This window comes from Natator depressus, chromosome 1 (assembly GCF_965152275.1).
Source record: "Natator depressus isolate rNatDep1 chromosome 1, rNatDep2.hap1, whole genome shotgun sequence".
NCBI classification, from domain to species: Eukaryota; Metazoa; Chordata; order Testudines; family Cheloniidae; genus Natator; species Natator depressus.
Window position 1 is genome coordinate 333,410,916 of NC_134234.1, and position 18,946 is coordinate 333,429,861.

Consider the following 18,946-nt stretch of genomic DNA (forward strand, 5'->3'; position numbering starts at 1 on the left):
AGGAAATAACTGCTAAATCTCAGGAAACATGGTATACGGCTATTGTTGGTGAATGACCCACCCCCACTTTAGTCTCTGGCAACCAGAAAGTCTATGATTAATCTCAAACAAAGCTTATCTTCAAAACAAGCCAATGAGTTCAACCAAACATTTACTCCTGGAAATACTTCAGCTTCCCCACTCCTCTCCAGTATCCCCTGGAGAAATATTGAACTCCGCAAACAAAAGAAACAAACCCCTCTCAATATTTTATTGTTTGTCTTCATTCTCAGCAGGTAACTAGTTGCTCAGATCTTAATGTTATTACATGGCATCAACATTAGGAATGGAGCAGTGGGTACCTTAGTTTGAAAGCTCATCATTTGAATTCACAGAGGAAGCACGAAATTACAACAATTCTGGGAAAAATCAATCCCAAATGCTCTATGGTGCTTTTCTACACACATCTCCATTATGCAGTATTAGTAATTTCTTTGCAGAATCCTCACGTGGAAGCGGGAATAGCTCCGATCTCATTTTCATATTTTTATATTATACGTGCGGCTGGTAGCACCACCTATTAGTAAGATCACCCAACACTTTCCATTATAAGACCGCATTTTCAGTTGCTTATAACGTCACCAAACTTTAACCATTTGGGCTGAAATTCTACATGCTGGGTGTCTGCTTTGGACTGAATTCCTCTAGAAGATTTCATCCAAAATGGTTCAGCCCTGTCTGAGAACAAGGCTACAGAAAAATACATTGGTTAGTCTATGACCATGTTACAAAATCCTGGCAACCTGTTCTTTGTACAGTTCTAGCTCCCGCCAGGCTGTGGAGTAGGGACATGAAATTTGGCAGGGAGGTGGCCTCTCTATCAGGAACGTGCCTTTTGCTGTCCCTGTGCTGGTCAGGCTTAGAGGAGGGAGCCCGGCTCTCCTTTGTTCTTAATGGCACTCCTCCCCAACCCTTTTGGTCTGAGGTAGTGGCAGAGGACGTGGCCTGTTAAAAATGCGGAGGGAACAAAAGCCAGACCTGCAGGAGTGGTGTGTGGAGTAGACTGGGACAAGGAGACTAGTGAGGACTGGGACTAGCTGGCCAAAGAGACGGGGAGCCAGGAAAAGAAACAAGGTGGGGAAGGCAAAAGCAGTAGATGGGGGGAAACTCATACTGAATGAGGAGCCAGGGGCCACGGGGAGAAGAGAGACTTGCTAAGAAAGGAGCCGGGTACTGGCAACCTATGGGTTGGGTGAGAACTGGCAGTGACTGGGCAAAGAGACTGGAGCAAGGAGACAGCGTGGGAGGACAGGATACTGACCTTTTACAAGGAGCCCAGGGAGGGAGATTAGGAGTGGAAACATGGGCGGGGGAGGGCGGGGGTTACAGCAGGCCACGGTAAAGAAGAGATCGCCAGAGATGGGGAACTGGGACTGGCTGAATAAGGAGACTGGACCAGAAGAGATGCCTGAGGAGTGGAAACTGAGACTGAAGTGAGGAGAATGGGACTGAGATGAAGACTCATGAGTGGGGAAGAGACAAGGCTGGGACAGGGACAGGAACAGGTTGGAAGGGACAGGGCAGAAAGGGTCACGTTTGGGGAGACTTGGCAAAACAGTCTGTGCCCACTAGAGCACGCTCCCCTCCAGATTCTGGAGTGAACCCAAGATTCCTGAGTCTCTCCATTCCTCTGTTCTCAGCAAATAACTTTGAAATCCACTGGCAAAATATCCCATCCCCTCTATTGCTGGTACACAAATTGGATGACAGCCTATTGCTGCTAAGACCAGGTGGGTGAGGTAATATTTTTTATTGGACCAACAGACACAAGCTTTCAAGCTACACAGAGCTCTTCTTCAGATCTAGGAAACTTATTAGAGTGTCACAGTTAAATACAGAATGGAACAGATAGTTTAGCATAAGTAGTTAACCTAGAGGTGGGCAAACTACGGCCCGCAGGACTGTCCTGCCCGGCCCCTGAGCTCCCGGACGGGGAGGCTAGCCCCCAGCCCCTCCCCCGCAGCCTCAGCGCGCCGCCAGCACTCTGGCCCGCCACTCCTGCCAGGCAGCGCGGGCAGTGTGGCTGGCACCAGCCGGGCTGCAAGCTCCTGCTGCTCTGAGCAGCATGGTAAAGGGGCGGGGAGGAGGTTGGATATGGGGAAGGGGGTCCTGGGGGGCAGTCAGGGGACAGGGGAACAGGGCGGGTTGGATAGGTGTGGGAGTCCTGGGGGGCCTGTCAGGGGGTGGGGGTGTGGATAGGGAGCGCGCAGTCAGGGGACAGGGAACGGGGAGGGTTAGATAGGGGGTGGGGTCCTGTGGGGTGGTTAGGGGTGGGGGTCCTGGGAGGGGGCAGTCAGGGGACAAGGAGCGGGGGGGGGGGTTGGATGGGGAGGGGGTTTTGAGGGGGGCGGGAAGTGGGAGGGGGTGGGGCCAGGCTGTTTGGGGAGGCACAGCCTTTCCTACCGGGCCCTCCATACAGTTTCGCAACCCGATGTGGCCCTCAGGCCAAAAAGTTTGCCCACCCCTGAGTTAACACATATTTCAAGGGGCCATTCAAAGTGAAGTGGCCCGTTAACAACCCTCCAGTCACAGGGAGGAAAGGAAGGGGGGGGAAGCAGCAGGGTGTGGGGGAGGGTTGTTAGTGGATTAGAGCTTGTTTTAATAAGCCATAAATCTAGTGTCTTTATATAGTCCATGATTTTTAGTGTGTAGGAAAGTTATGAATTTAAGCTCCCAGGCTCATCTTTTGAAAGTGTTGTGCAGGTTTCCTTCGAAGATGAGGACTGATAGGTTAGATATAGAGTGATCACTTTGTGAAAAGTGGTCACCCGCAGGTGATATGGTGTTTTTGTCTTTTACCATTTTCCTGTGTGAGTTTATTTGAGAGCACAGTGATTGTCTGGTTTCACCCACATAGTAGTTATTGGGGCATTTAATGTACTGGATGAGGTACACCACATGTTGTGATAGGCATGTGTAGAACTCATGGATCTGGAAAGGTGTGTTGTGGGGGTGTTGATCATTGTAGCAGTGGAGATGTTTCTGCAGGTTTTGTATCTGTTGTTCTGGCAGGGTCTGGTGGTGCTTTGAGTTGGAGTGTACTGGTTTGTGGGGAGCTTGCTTTTGATGATGTGCTTGAAGAAGTTGGGAGGTTATTTGAAGGCTAGAGGAGAGTATTCAGGAAATATTTCTTTCAAGATGGGATCCTTATCAAGTATGGCTTGTAGTTGTTTGATGATACAGCATATAGGCTCCAGTGTGGGGTTGTAGGTGACAACTAGGAGAATGTGATATGACAGGGTTTTATTTCTCTGTTGAAGCAAGTTCTCTCTGGTATTTGGGTGGCCTGTTCCATGATGTGATCCACTTCTCTGGTGGAGTGTCCCTGTTTGATAAAGACAGTTTTAAGTGTGTTTAAGGTGTATAGCCTGAACTTTCTCCTCAGATTTTCTCCTCAGAGCATATCCTGTGGTATCTGAGTGCCTGGCTATTGATAACAGATTTCTTGGTGTGTTTGGACTGGTTAATGGATCTATGAAGGCTGGTGTGGTGATCCATGGGTTTCTTGTATTTTTTTGTCTGTTGAGTTCCATTGTTGAAGTTGATCATGGTGTCCAGGAAGTCAATGCTGATGTGGGAGTGTTCCAGAGAGAATTTAGTGAATGGATAGTTGTTGAAGTTATGGTGGAAATCTATGAAAGAATTTAAGTCGTCTGTTCACAGGATGAAAATATCAGATGAACTGCAAGTATATCATTGTTTTTGTGTTGCATTTGTCCAGAAATGCTTCTTCAAGGTGACCCATGAGGAGGCTGGCATATTGGGGAGACATCCTAGTATCCATAGATGTTCCCTGTCATGTTTGGACAAGGTGTTTGTTGTTGAATGTAAAATTGTGATGGGTGAGGATAAAATGGATGAGTCTGGCGATGTGTTTGGGGTGAATATCTGAGTGTTGTCTATTGTCTTGTAAATATTTGACGCACGCAGCTATGCTGTCATTTTGAGGGATGCTGGTGTATAGGGAAATGACATCTATGGTGGCAAGGATGGTGTTCTGAGGGAGATTGTTCATGTTGCAGAGTTTGTGGAGGAAGTCGGTCGTGTCCTGGAGGAAGCTGGGCTTTTGTGTGGTGAGTGGCTGGAGGATGGTTTCTCCATGGCCGTGGGAGCGCTCTCGCGACAGTGCTTTGAAGTTTCCAGTGTAGCCATGCCCTCAGTACTCTGAAAAATCAGGCCCTCAATGTCTCAAACTGAGCACCCAAAATGAGTGGATACTTTTGACCTAAATCTCTCTCTACCTTGGTTCCCCATCTGTAAACGGGGATAATGATAGCCCCATATCTCACAGGGTTGTTGTGTAAATAATGAATATTTGTCAGGCACCATGATACTACAGCAATGAGCACTACACAAAAAAGCCCATGGGAAAATTAGTAATACTTTTTTCAAAGCAGTGTGTAGCGGGGTGCTCACCCCGCTCTGGCCTTGAAGGGGTTAAAGCAGCCCTGGCGAGGGCTGCAGCTGGAGAAAAGGAATTAAAACAGCCAAGCAAAGCTGATTGTGTAGCTGACCACAGCAGTGGCCAGCTCAATCATAGAATCATAGAATCATAGAATATCAGGGTTGGAAGGGACCCCAGAAGGTCATCTAGTCCAACCCCCTGCTCGAAGCAGGACCAATTCCCAGTTAAATCATCCCAGCCAGGGCTTTGTCAAGCCTGACCTTAAAAACCTCGAAGGAAGGAGATTCTACCACCTCCCTAGGTAACGCATTCCAGTGTTTCACCACCCTCTTAGTGAAAAAGTTTTTCCTAATATCCAATCTAAACCCCCCCCATTGCAACTTGAGACCATTACTCCTCGTTCTGTCATCTGCTACCATTGAGAACAGTCTAGAGCCATCCTCTTTGGAACCCCCTTTCAGGTAGTTGAAAGCAGCTATCAAATCCCCCCTCTTTCTTCTCTTCCGCAGACTAAACAATCCCAGCTCCCTCAGCCTCTCTTCATAAGTCATGTGCTCTAGACCCCTAATCATTTTTGTTGCCCTTCGCTGGACTCTCTCCAATTTATCCACATCCTTCTTGTAGTGTGGGGCCCAAAACTGGACACAGTACTCCAGATGAGGCCTCACCAGTGTCGAATAGAGGGGAACGATCACGTCCCTCGATCTGCTCGCTATGCCCCTACTTATACATCCCAAAATGCCATTGGCCTTCTTGGCAACAAGGGCACACTGTTGACTCATATCCAGCTTCTCGTCCACTGTCACCCCTAGGTCCTTTTCCGCAGAACTGCTGCCTAGCCATTCGGTCCCTAGTCTGTAGCGGTGCATTGGATTCTTCCATCCTAAGTGCAGGACCCTGCACTTATCCTTGTTGAACCTCATCAGATTTCTTTTGGCCCAATCCTCCAATTTGTCTAGGTCCTTCTGTATCCTATCCCTCCCCTCCAGCGTATCTACCACTCCTCCCAGTTTAGTATCATCCGCAAATTTGCTGAGAGTGCAATCCACACCATCCTCCAGATCATTTATGAAGATATTGAACAAAACCGGCCCCAGGACCGACCCCTGGGGCACACCACTTGACACCGGCTGCCAACTAGACATGGAGCCATTGATCACTACCCGTTGAGCCCGACAATCTAGCCAGCTTTCTACCCACCTTATAGTGCATTCATCCAGCCCATACTTCTTTAACTTGCTGACAAGAATACTGTGGGAGACCGTGTCAAAAGCTTTGCTAAAGTCAAGAAACAATACATCCACTGCTTTCCCTTCATCCACAGAACCAGTAATCTCATCATAAAAGGCGATTAGATTAGTCAGGCATGACCTTCCCTTGGTGAATCCATGCTGACTGTTCCTGATCACTTTCCTCTCATGTAAGTGCTTCAGGATTGATTCTTTGAGGACCTGCTCCATGATTTTTCCAGGGACTGAGGTGAGGCTGACCGGCCTGTAGTTCCCAGGATCCTCCTTCTTCCCTTTTTTAAAGATTGGCACTACATTAGCCTTTTTCCAGTCATCCGGGACTTCCCCCGTTCGCCACGAGTTTTCAAAGATAATGGCCAAGGGCTCTGCAATCACAGCCGCCAATTCCTTCAGCACTCTCGGATGCAACTCGTCCGGCCCCATGGACTTGTGCACGTCCAGCTTTTCTAAATAGTCCCTAACCACCTCTATCTCCACAGAGGGCTGGCCATCTCTTCCCCATTCTGTGATGCCCAGCGCAGCAGTCTGGGAGCTGACCTTGTTAGTGAAAACAGAGGCAAAAAAAGCATTGAGTACATTAGCTTTTTCCACATCCTCTGTCACTAGGTTGCCTCCCTCATTCAGTAAGGGGCCCACACTTTCCTTGGCTTTCTTCTTGTTGCCAACATACCTGAAGAAACCCTTCTTGTTACTCTTGACATCTCTTGCTAGCTGCAGCTCCAGGTGCGATTTGGCCCTCCTGATATCTTTCCTACATGCCCGAGCAATATTTTTATACTCTTCCCTGGTCATATGTCCAACCTTCCACTTCTTGTAAGCTTCATAAGGGCCCAGCTGGCCCTTATGAGAGGGCTATGGGCCAGAAGTAGTGGAGTCTCACTCTAGTTCTGGAGTGGGAAGGGCTAGCTGCCTGAGAGCGAGGTACCTTAAGCGGAGCGGAGCAGTGCTGGGGAAGGGTAAAGGGAACTGGGGAGCTCCAGCCTGGTAAATCCCCAGGCTGCAGGCCTTGGTAAAGGCCCAGAAAGATACTGGGGCTGCAGAGGGGCAGCCTGGGAATAGGCAGAGGCAGCTGGTCCTAACCCCTTGCCAATGACGAGTGGCCATTACACTGCAGTCTGCCCTAGTGAGTGGGGGTTAGATGATGACTGGCAGTAGCCACTGAGGCAAGGTGGGTTTAGAGGGTTGGGTGTTCCCCAGGGAGGGGAGACCCAGAGTGTGGGGGTACTGCTGGGGCAGAGCCCCAGGGTCAAGGGCACCGGGGTCCGGGAGGGACACGGATGCCAGCGGCAGGCAAGACACTGGCCTGCAGAGGGCACTCTGGGCTGGAAGAGCTAATTCCCAAGACAACCAGTAGGAGGCGCTGCACTGGTGAGTTGTCGTGTCGCTACACAGTGTTATACAGACATGGATTTGACACTGATTTTGTGCTGTCTTGGAAGCATCACTTGTTGATGTTATTTGAACAAAACAAATTTAGTGACTTTTTTTTTTAAACTAGAAAAACTTGCTTTTATGCATTGTCAAAATTGCAAACATTGTACTACAAGCTCTGAAGCCTTCTAAACCGTTTACTCCCAGGGTTTTAAAGCATTTAATATGCTGCAATTCAATGTTATCAGAGCGCAGCTTACGACGCTTCCTATGCCTTGTTTTAAAAAGCTAGAACTCTGGAGTGTATTCCCTGTTCAGTGTAGAAGGGAGGGTTCTTTTTCTATTAACACCATTCAGTGTTACTTACATCTAGAGCACAGATGGATCCAAGCTACAAAATGTAGATCTAGATTTCAACCACCAAAAAGTTTGGGGGTTCTCAGATTTGCATTCATTACAGTCTGTCAGAAATAAAAGGCCAGCCACCAAATTCAGATCCATTCAACACTCAAACATTGAACCCTCCCAAAGCTGGGGGATCTTTGGATCTCTCACAAAGAAGAAAACTACCTTTCTGCCTGTAAACTACCTATGGTTCTAATGTTCCCTCCGATCGTCTCTATTTTAATCAAAATGCCCTTTCCCAGAGCACAGCTGAAGTTATACACTGCTCCTCCAAACAAAGGCAGGTTTTAAATATAAGTAAAACCGAGTAGGACTGGCTTTTTCAAGGCAAGAGATAACTGAAGACTACAAGCTAAGAAACACAAGAAATATAATAGCAAATTAGGCAGAGGTGTAATCAAATGGGTGCCCAGCTCCACATAATGTATCTGAGCTAGTGTAGCAACCAGTTGATGTTCCCTAGGAAACATCAGGTGTAAATCTTCCTATATGGAATCCAGGAAATGGGGCATGTTAAATTGATTTTAATTCTTAGGAACTTAGTGGCATTTTAGTCCTAAATGCCAAACATTCAGAAGTCTACGCTATGGGCCAGCACACAGCAGGGCTGAATACTTGTCTACCTCCTCCCCTCCCACTTGGGTGATTTGACCCTCTCCCTAGGGAGTACTGGAAGAAGAGTATTTCCTTGCTGTATCCCACACAGAGCTAGAACCAGTCTGGCTTTGTTTGACTTGCAGCAAGTACCTGGGATAAAAGGTAATAAAAAGATCTAGTAATTTCTATAGGATTTTTCCTCATATTTTAAAAGACAGGAAATACAGGATTAACTTAATCTAGTGTATAGTAATCAGAACACATGAAACAACTCTTCACTTCACTCCACCTGAAGGAAATATTTAGTGCTACACCCTTGATTAGTATAAATGGGATCAGCTCTATTGGTTTCAGTGGAGCTCCAATGCATCTTAATGGAGCTGCGATCAATAGCCCAGCTGCGGTCGTTAAAATCCAACTTCTAGTCAACCTGTTTTACAAATATTTAAATAACAAGAAGAGAAAATTTGCTACAGAATGAAGAGGTAAATTATGAATGAGAAGAAAAGTACATTGATAAATATCCCCCTGGCATGCTAAATTATAGCTAAAATACAGAAACACATAAGAGGGCTCCTCTTCATTGCAACTGCTACCCTGAGCTAGTACACTCAAGATACTCCACTCCAGGAAGTGAGGGTGATGACCACACTGCAAACAACACTGGATTGGATTAACAGAGTGATTGTATTAGCATCCAATGAGTTGTTGTAACTAAAGCAGCTGGATTCCCACTGCATTACCAGCTCCAATGTCAGCAACGTTCCAGCTTCAACCCACCCAAGAAGGCCAGCTAACGGGAGCATAAAGCACCAACTTAAGCTAAAGACCATAGTGCAGTGGTGGGCAACCTGCAGCCCATGGGCAGCACACGGCCCATCAGGGTAATCTGTTGGCGGCCCACCAGACCGTTTGTTTACATTTGCATGGCCGCCCGCAACTCCCAGTGGCCACGGTTCACCGTTCCCGGCCAATGGGTGCTGTGGGAAGGGTGCCGCAGGTTGGCCACCACTGCCATCATGTGTGTAAGGAAGTTGGGTTAGGGCAAAACTCAAGTTATAGTTTGAGATATCAATGTAGTGAAAACAAGCCCATAAAAATGTAAGAATCCAGACAGGGGGAATACCTATCTCCTTGACAGTGTGGAATTGTTCTCTCTGAGACATTTGTAGTGCTTTGTCAAGGCTGCTTTTAAATAACTTGAGCTATGAGGCTTCTACTACTTCCTTGGGTCTGAGATCTCACAGTGGAGAAGCCTTCCCTGATCTTCAATTTTCCTCCTCTTAATTTCAGCCCAAATAGTCCCTTAGCAGGTTACCAATAACACAGAGAAAACAGGTGAACTCCAGTTTTACAGAAGTAGTACTGAATGTCTGAAACCTTAAAACCACAATTTCAGAACAATGGATTTTAGATTAAATAAACATTTGGATTCAGGGCAAGACACAAATTTCAGGTAACATGCAGATTCAGACATATGGAGTTTGGAAAATCAGGGTTTACCTGAAATTAAATATATTAATAAATAATATTTGATATTTTACTAAAGAAGTTAAACAAAAGCAAGTACTCTTAGACAATTGGTCACAAAATTGATATTTCGAGAAATTCAGTTGGTTTGTTGGAATTTTTAGGTCTCTGATATTCCTTTGCCACTTCCCCTGCAGTACTTTGGGCAGGGACTATCTTCTTTGTACAGCACCTCACACAGCAAGCTCCCAATCTTTGGTTCGATTCCTAGTGGCTATCGTAATAAATAAGATTAAATATATCTGGCACGGGGATGATCCAGCTGACTGAGAACTGGACAATGTATAGCATTATGTAGGTAGGAGGACATTTTAATTTCAACTCAGGGTTTCTAAACCAGATTTTGAAAAGCAAAATGTTGAATCTCCACCTGCTCTCTCATCTCTTGTATTTCCCCCTACCCAATCCCTTTTAGTATTCTGATGGGAGTGACCACATAGTAACAACTGGAGGAGCTCCCTTTGCAACTAGGTGATATGATCCTTTTCTCTCCAACCAGGATTGAAGAGAAGAATGGAGGAGAAGAAAGGTTATGATTGTGCCAAAGGAATTTCTCATGTAATAGAACAAAGCTCGACTCATCTCTCTACTCTGTAATGTCAGAGAAGGTTTTCACCACAAAGAATGAATACAGAAAAGAGTATGCAATAGAGATCTGCACTCTCAATGAGAGAGAGAGAGAGAGAGACAGTGAGCATCAGAAAGGAGAATTAGGCTCTCAATTTAAGATCTGAGCCAGCTCCTATTGAAGTCAATAGAAGACTTCCTATTGAGTTCAGTGGGAGTTGGATCAGACCTTTAGTGAATGCTTTCCATTAATGTTTTTCTTTTTTTCTTTCGTCCATCCAGTTCTAGTTTTGCCCTCTCTGATACTTCCAGCTTGTATCAGTTCACGTAATGAGTTGGCCACACCAGGATCAAGAGATAATTCTCAATGTTGTCTCCCCATAAGAAGTTGCCATGATTATAATGGGAGCATGGAGGGACAGAAATAATATTCAGAGAGCTACTGTCAAGGTGAGCCTATATTCCACTAGTGGTGGCAAGTGATTTCCATCTGACTCTCTTACCGTCCAAGAGATCAATACTTGGACAGGTGCTCAGTGTATGCCCCTCATCTGCTCCACTGGTATTGTTTGAGCACTGTGGTCAGACAAGGCAGACATTTCTTTTCACAGTTGGCTAATGGGTACCATCTTCTCATTTCCATATTTAAATACACACGTGTCCTTATCATCTTTGATCCTCTATATCTCAGTAAAGACTACATCAGCCAGGGCTCATTCTTCTGGTTGCTTTCACAATCTTTTATTTCAGAAAAATGAAAAAGGGGAGAGTGGTTCCCAGACAACTGAATTGTAGCAATTTTATACATATGGGGCCAGATACTGATCCCCTTGCACAATCCAGCTAGTACTTTACTCTGTGAGTAGCCCCACTGATTTGAATGAGACACTGACAGATATTGCAATTTCTTCCATAACCTTGGGAGACCTTATTAGATTTAAATCTCTTTAGCGATATATTGTGTTAAATGCAAAGTTTATGTATTATGCCATAGGTCGGACAGCCATAAGCCAGGATTGTATGTAACCTCTTTAGGGGGAGATGTGATGTGAAGCCTGGGAGACTTTGGTCACAATAAGTGTGAAAAGAAAAGGAGTACTTGTGGCACCTTAGAGACTAACCAATTTATTTGAGCATAAGCTTTCGTGAGCTACAGCTCACTTCATCGGATGCATACCCTAAGTGTGAAGTGTATTTCCTGGGGAATACCTAGAGAGAGGTTAATGCAAATTCCCCACCCCCGGTTATGTAAAAACCCAGCCTTTTGAAGCTACAACCTAAGGAGTGGGTCATTGTCTGCTGATTGCCTGTTCATGGAGATTGGAGATCAAAGGCACGAGCTGTATAAAGTTGTGGTTTTGAAAGACTAACATCTACCAGAGCCAAAGGTTGGAGTTGGGGGGTGATCTCTAATAAGCTTTTTAGCATGCATGCAGGTTCTTTTATATTTTTAATGTATTTTGTCTGTAATACTTTCACCTTAAGAATAAATGTGCTTGTTTAGAAAGAGTTATGTGGTAACTTCTAACTGCAAGCAATACACTGGTCATAGGCTCTAGAGGGAAAGCAAAGTGCAGACACTGGCCTTTTAGGCAGTCTGGCTTGCTGGAGATGTCACAGTGTAAACTGGGGAGCTGTGCAGCTTATTACCCTAGTCAGCAGGGAGTGAGACAGGGGTTTCTGCCTAAGACAGGTGACAGCTGAGAAGCCAGGAGCCTAGAGTGGGTGCCCTAGATAGACCACCAGGAGGGGAATGCAGGTGCAGTGACCCTGAAACTGTGACAGACTATTCACAGAATAATATTACACAATTTCAGCAAAAGCATCAATATCTGGCCCATAGTGTTTTAAGCATCATTTCACCCATCTTCAGGGTCTTCCTCAGACATAGCCAAATGGGTAAATACTTCTAATCTGTTCCCACCTTCTTGGTTAAAGAAACAAATAAACAAAAACGCTGACAATTTTGACAAGATAGATAGGTTAGTTAGTTAATGGCAGTACTTACAGTTGCATGACCAGATACAAGTGGTTTGGACTCTCATATATGTCTTCCAGTGCAACTATATTTTCATGTTTTATTCTGAAAAGCAACAACAACAAAAGGTAAGTGCAAGGTTAAATGGTGAACTTTAAGCAGCAGCCCAACAGAAAACATCTAACTAAAAATAGTTACTTGGCGCTTGCGATTTACACAGTCAGAACTGAACCCAGTTCCGTATAAGCTGTCAGGAGTGCCTGGCAGCCCAGGATACGGTTATTACTTAGCTAGCAGGAATGTTTCATGATGAAATATTTAAAGCATTAGCAGTTTTTCTTCTCCTGTCAGATGAATAAAATGAACAGCCAAGGTGGTATTTGGATGTTGAGTTCTCAGGGCAGTAGTACATCAAACTGCAGGGATTTGCAAACTGTAGATTTACTGGTTTCAGAGTAGCAGCGTGTTAGTCTGTATCCGCAAAAAGAAAAGGAGGACTTGTGGCACCTTAGAGACTAACAAATCTATCTGAGCATAAGCTTTCACGAGCTACAGCTCACTTCATCGGAAGCATTCAGTGGAAAATACAGTGGGGAGATTTATATACACAGAGAACGTGAAACAATGGGTGTTACCATACACACTGCAACGAGAGTGATCAGGTAAGGTGAGCAATGAGCAGCGGGGGGACGGGACCTTTTGTAGTGATAATCAAGGTGGGCCATGTCCAGCAGTTGACAAGAACGTGTGACGAACAGTGTGTGTGTGTGTGTGTGGGGGGGAATAAACATGGGGAAATAGTTTTACTTTTTGTAATGACACATCCACTCCCAGTCTTTATTCAAGCTTAAGTTAATTGTATCCAGTTTGCAAATTAATTCCAATTCAGCAGTCTCTCATTGGAGTCTGTTTTTGAAGCTTTTTTTGTTGAATTGCCACTTTTAGGTCTGTACTTGAGTGACCAGAGAGATTGAATTGTTCTCCAACTGGTTTTTGAATGTTTGATTTGTGTCCATTTATTCTTTTACGTAGAGACTGTCCAGTTTGGCCAATGTACATGGCAGAGGGGCATTGCTGGCACATGATGGCATATATCACATTGGTAGATGTGCAGGTGAACAAGCCTCTGATAGTGTGGCTGATGTGATTAGGCCCTATGATGGTGTCCCCTGAATAGATATGTGGGCACAGTTGGCAACGGGCTTTGTTGCAAGGATAGGTTCCTGGGTTAGTGGTTCTGGTGTGTGGTTGCTGGTGAGTATTTGCTTCGGGTTGGGGGCTGTCTGTAAGCAAGGACTGGCCTGTCTCCCAAGATCTGTGAGAGTGATGGGTCGTCCTTCAGGATAGGTTGTAGATCCTTGATGATGCGCTGGAGAGGTTTTAGTTGGGAGCTGAAGGTGATGGCGTTCTGTTTTCTTTGTTGGGCCTGTCCTGTAGTAGGTGACTTCTGGGTACTCTTCTGGCTCTGTCAGTCTGTTTCTTCTCTTCAGCAGGTGGGTATTGTGGTTGTAAGAAAGCTTGATAGAGATCTTGTAGGTGTTTGTCTCTGTCTGAGGGGTTGGAGCAAATGCGGTTGTATCGCAGAGCTTGGCTGTAGACAATGGATCGTGTGGTGTGGTCTGGATGAAAGCTGGAGGCATGTAGGTAAGTATAGCGGTCAGTAGGTTTCCGGTATAGGGTGGTGTTTATGTGACCATCGCTTATTAGCACCGTAGTGTCCAGGAAGTGGATCTCTTGTGTGGACTGGTCCAGGCTGAGGTTGCTGGTGAGATTGAAATTGTTGAAATCATGGTGGAATTCCTCAAAGGCTTTTTTCCATGGGTCCAGATGATGAAGATGTCAACAGTGTAGCGCAAGTAGAGTAGGGGCATTAGGGGACGAGAGCTGAGGAAGCGTTGTTCTAAGTCAGCCATAAAAATGTTGGCATACTGTGGGGCCATGCGGGTACCCATACCAGTGCCGCTGATTTGAAGGTATACATTGTCCCCAAATGTGAAATAGTTATGGATGAGGACAAAGTCACAAAGTTCAGCCACCAGGTTTGCCGTGACATTATCGGGGATACTGTTCCTGACGGCTTGTAGTCCATCTTTGTGTGAAAACACCATCCTAGCCACTATGGATGTAGAAGCCCTCTACACCAACATTCCACACAAAGATGGACTACAAGCCGTCAGGAACAGTATCCCCGATAATGTCACGGCAAACCTGGTGGCTGAACTTTGTGACTTTGTCCGCACCCATAACTATTTCACATTTGGGGACAATGTATACCTTCAAATCAGCGGCACTGGTATGGGTACCCGCATGGCCCCCACAGTATGCCAACATTCTCTGGGATTATTGCTTAAGCAATCCCAAACAATTTCTAAAGCATACATTTAATTTGCATTAACCCTAAATTTAAGACACTGAAGAGACTAACCATTTAACTGAAAGGGCTATAACATTAATTATACAAAGTGGAGATGATTGCCTTAAGTGAGAGCAAGACCCCCAAAAAACTGTAAGCAGAATGTGCTGATTAAAGAACCTACACACACACACACATTTGGGGACAATGTATACCTTCAAATCAGCGGCACTGGTATGGGTACCCGCATGGCCCCCACAGTATGCCAACATTCTCTGGGATTATTGCTTAAGCAATCCCAAACAATTTCTAAAGCATACATTTAATTTGCATTAACCCTAAATTTAAGACACTGAAGAGACTAACCATTTAACTGAAAGGGCTATAACATTAATTATACAAAGTGGAGATGATTGCCTTAAGTGAGAGCAAGACCCCCAAAAAACTGTAAGCAGAATGTGCTGATTAAAGAACCTACACACACACACACACACGCGCGCGCGCGCAGAAAGAACAGCCAAGGACACTCATCATTGAATGCTAAACCCAGTAAACTTTTGGGGGCTTAATTCCCTCCCCAAACTTATGAGAGGTGTAATTAGGTACACAAAGTCCACTACTGAGCAGCACTAAAGCATCCGACACTCCCACTGAAGTTGATGAAAGTGCAGAGTAGTCAGCATCCTGCAGGCTCTGACTCATCATAATGTGCACATATTGGGTTGGTCCAGCTTCCAGTGACATCACTGGAAAGATTGCCATAGATGTCAGTGTGAGAGAGAGATCAGACCTACATTCAGGAATGAAAAGCCACATTCATATAAAAGACAAAGTAATGATCTGCCTTAAAACCTACATATTCAGGAAGTTCAGTATCAGTGGCATATTAACCCAAATCTAACATGCTGTAGGACATCCTACAGCAATACATGTGTGGCTATAGGTATTCTGCTCTCCGGAAGTATCTGAAAAATCCTTTGTTGCTCCAGTAAATTGTCCAGAGAAACGGCATCATAGCTCAAGCGTTATAATATTGATAAGAGAGCACTGAAGAAGATAAGCTTTTAAGTCTTAATTCTGGTGTGCAGGAATGGATGTCTAGTACCGTGGCTTTTCTATGGAAATTTTCCAAAATTATATAGAGCAGTTGCCTTAAATTTCTCCAGTCACCTGCCCTGTCTCATCTCCAAACTCAAAAGATAACAGGGAAAGCAGGACTCTCTGGCACCTGATTTTCCTGATGAAAGAGGCCGTAACTGAGCAGATCAACCCGCTGTGTGTTTTGTTTTGTTTTCCAACCCTCGCTGACTTTGTCATTTACATTCAAAGCTGGATTTGTTTGTATTTAAATAAATACACAACATCAGCCCTCAATATGGATCAAGAGTTTGTAAAATTCCATTAGGAAGAACCCAGCCAGTTTTGCCGCAGTAGCTCCATCAGATCAGCAGAATTGGCAGCTGCCTGGCCAGCAGAATATGTAGGAACCATTTATCTGGTGTGGCTCTGTGATGTGACAAGCAGACTTTTTTTTTTTTTTTCCCAGTTTGCCTCAGGCAAAGACCATAAGGGACTGATTTTTTGGAAGTACAGAGAACCACAATGCTACTTGAAGTCAATTGCTCATCACCTCTGAAAATCAAGCCCTAAGGCTAGTGCTACATTTTTGAGCTAAGCGAGTGGAAAGCATCTCCCAACCAGTCAACTTTTATTTTTATCCTCACCGGGTGGAGGAGGGCTGGAAGGTTTACGTTTTGAGTTAAAAACTCTTCAAAGAAAAGAGAAGTTCACAATAAAAATGCTCATAAGACTTGCTATGCTAGCAAGAGGGTTAGGGAAGGCATGTGTGCTTATTACCAACTTTCTGGCTCTCTCAATGAAGGCCATAGATGATCAAGCTCTGTACCTTCCAGCAGAAATCACTATAATCAATGGGAACCACTGATTGTTTTAGTCTCTAAGGTGCCACAAGTACTCCTTCATCTGCAGTGACATTCAACTTGAGCAGAACTATCATTTAAAAAACAACAGGAAAGAGAAATAGCTTCAAGTTCTGATACAGAGTGACGAAACTTTCTTCACTGGCGCACCCACCTGATTGTGGTAATGGACATGTGTAAGCAGGGTAAGTGACAAGCCTGCTCTACCGTGTGTGTGTGTCAGCACAATTCCCTGGCTCAGAACATCCAGAAAATGGCTGGATACAGCAAGTATGTCCTTGCATTCCATTCACTTGAATAGATGTTCTGTTAGATCAATTGCTGAGGATTGTTCAGTGAGAATTAGGGAGATACTTGACAGCAAGAGAGAGCTCGAATGGTTTAATTAGTTCTGCATTTATCCTGGGCTATTAGTGCAGCGTGAATCTCAAAAGGTTCAGAGGATTCATTCTGATAAGCCGCAAAATGCCTGGATGCATATCCATGTGTGATCTATCTTATCTTAGGTACTTACCTGGTCCCTATAACTGCAGTATCTGAGCACCACACAGTCTGATGTATGTATCCTCACAACACCTCTGTGAGGTTGGGTATTGCTATCATTCCCATTTGACAGATGAGGAACTGCTGCACAAAAAGACTGACTTGTCCCAGGTTACACAGGAAGTTTATGGGAGAGCAGGGTCATAAACTCATGTTAACCCCTGGCCATCCTTCCTCTCTTGAACTTTCCTGCTCCCTCTCCTCTCTTGCATAGTCGTCTCCTTCTAACCCAACCAAATCCATCTTTTTCTCCTAGAGTATTCCACACCACCCTGGACTTCATGGGAGAGTCCTGATTACCACACATCCGTTCCACTTCCTGTTAACTGGAAGAGATGAAAAAATGGACCCTGTATTTATTCTGAGCTAGACAATATATTGATGTTTCAGCACTACTTGATGACACAACATTATGACAGGACCATAGCAGTGACAGCACAGTGTGTAGATACCATAGTGCTGACAGTTTAGATTAGAAAGATAATGCCCCCCCTCGCCAAAATACCTTGGTTAAAAAACAGTTATGGTTGCTTTAAAGAAACCTCATCCTACACAATTCATTACAAAATGCGTCCAGGCATCCTCCGCTAACAGACCTCAGCCCTCCCACACATCACTTTCACCATTTTCACAGACAGGTTCTGTCCCTCTATAGACAAATCCTGTGCACTTCCATCATGCAGACAAACACACACCATGTTGTCCTCCATGATCAGTGTCCCTGTCTGTGAAATGGAGATAATACTGCCTACTTCACAAGCTTCATGAAAGTGGCTCAGACAACATTTGTAAGGTGCTGAACTAGAATGAGGATGTCAATAAATACATAAAAGGAAAAGGCCTCTAGTCTCACTCCATCATTCTACATCTCAAATACCAGGCACTAAAGGGCTTTTCCAGCTAGTGGAGAAAGGCATAACAAGAACTAGTGGCTGGAAGCTACAGCCAGACTAATTCACATTTTTATAGTGAGTGATTTAACCATTGGAACAAACTACCAAGGGCAGCGGTGGATCCTCCAGCTCTTAATGACTTCCAGTCAAGACTGGATGCCTTTCAGGAAAATATGGTTCAGTCAAACAGAAGTTACTGGGCTCAATGCAGGGGTAACTGGGTGAAATTCTATATAGTCTGTGATATGTAGGAGGTCAGACTAGACAATCTAAGGGTCCCTTCTGGCCTTTTAAAAAAAAAATGTCTGACTCTACTTACATGCCTTTTCCAAACACAAAGGCTAGCAAAATAAAGGAAGGTAGTTACTGTATCTGCATCAGCACTAAGAGAAGGGAACAGTGCACCTGAGCAGCATCTAACATCTCAGCCGAAGCATCAGGTAACCAACCTGAGTTTATACCAGCAAATTGATATGAGCAACCAAAATGCCACCAGTTACTATTCTGAAAGTAGCAGTGTACAGACAAGAGCTCCCAGGAGCTGCTTTGATTTGTTTTAAAACTTATCGATTACAATGCACTAGGTACAGGCTGGGCTTCCTTTGCTCAGTATTTATTTGTTTGGCCTGACCTGCCAAAAAAACTGTTGCAAAAAAACCGAGAGCAGCTTTGATAAGTGGATTGATAGCAGGTCGTCCTATTTCATAGATGTTCACTAAGAACCACTGCGTCCACTACTAGGGAAAGTCTACGTCACAGCTTCCTAAAGCAAAACTGAAATTTCTGAAAGGACAGATTCTGCTCCCAGGATGAGACCTATCCCACTAACTTTGATGGGAGCAGGATCTGTCCGTGAATGATAACTGATATTTCTCTGCTTCATGCAGCAGCAGATAGTGGTGACTAGCACATGGCACTGAGTGATCAGAGACTAAAATTTATCCATAGTACATTGGGCACACATAAGGCAACTTGCATTACATAACACCACCTTAAATGCTTAAGCGGTGACTCAGGGGTGCATAGGAATCTTGGCTGGCCCTTTGCACTAAGGTGAAATTCACTCCCATATTTT

At 44.9% G+C, this 18,946-nt stretch overlaps 1 protein-coding gene across 2 annotated transcripts in view; it reads right to left on the bottom strand.

Moving 5' to 3' along the window:
• CAMK1D (calcium/calmodulin dependent protein kinase ID) overlaps nt 1-18,946 on the bottom strand; it is a 370,342-nt gene that overhangs the window by 137,069 nt on the left and 214,327 nt on the right. For both annotated transcript variants that reach the window (XM_074942617.1, XM_074942618.1), the window contains one exon: nt 12,173-12,247. In XM_074942617.1, the coding sequence (XP_074798718.1) occupies nt 12,173-12,247 (75 nt within the window). The remainder of the gene's footprint in view (nt 1-12,172; nt 12,248-18,946) is intronic.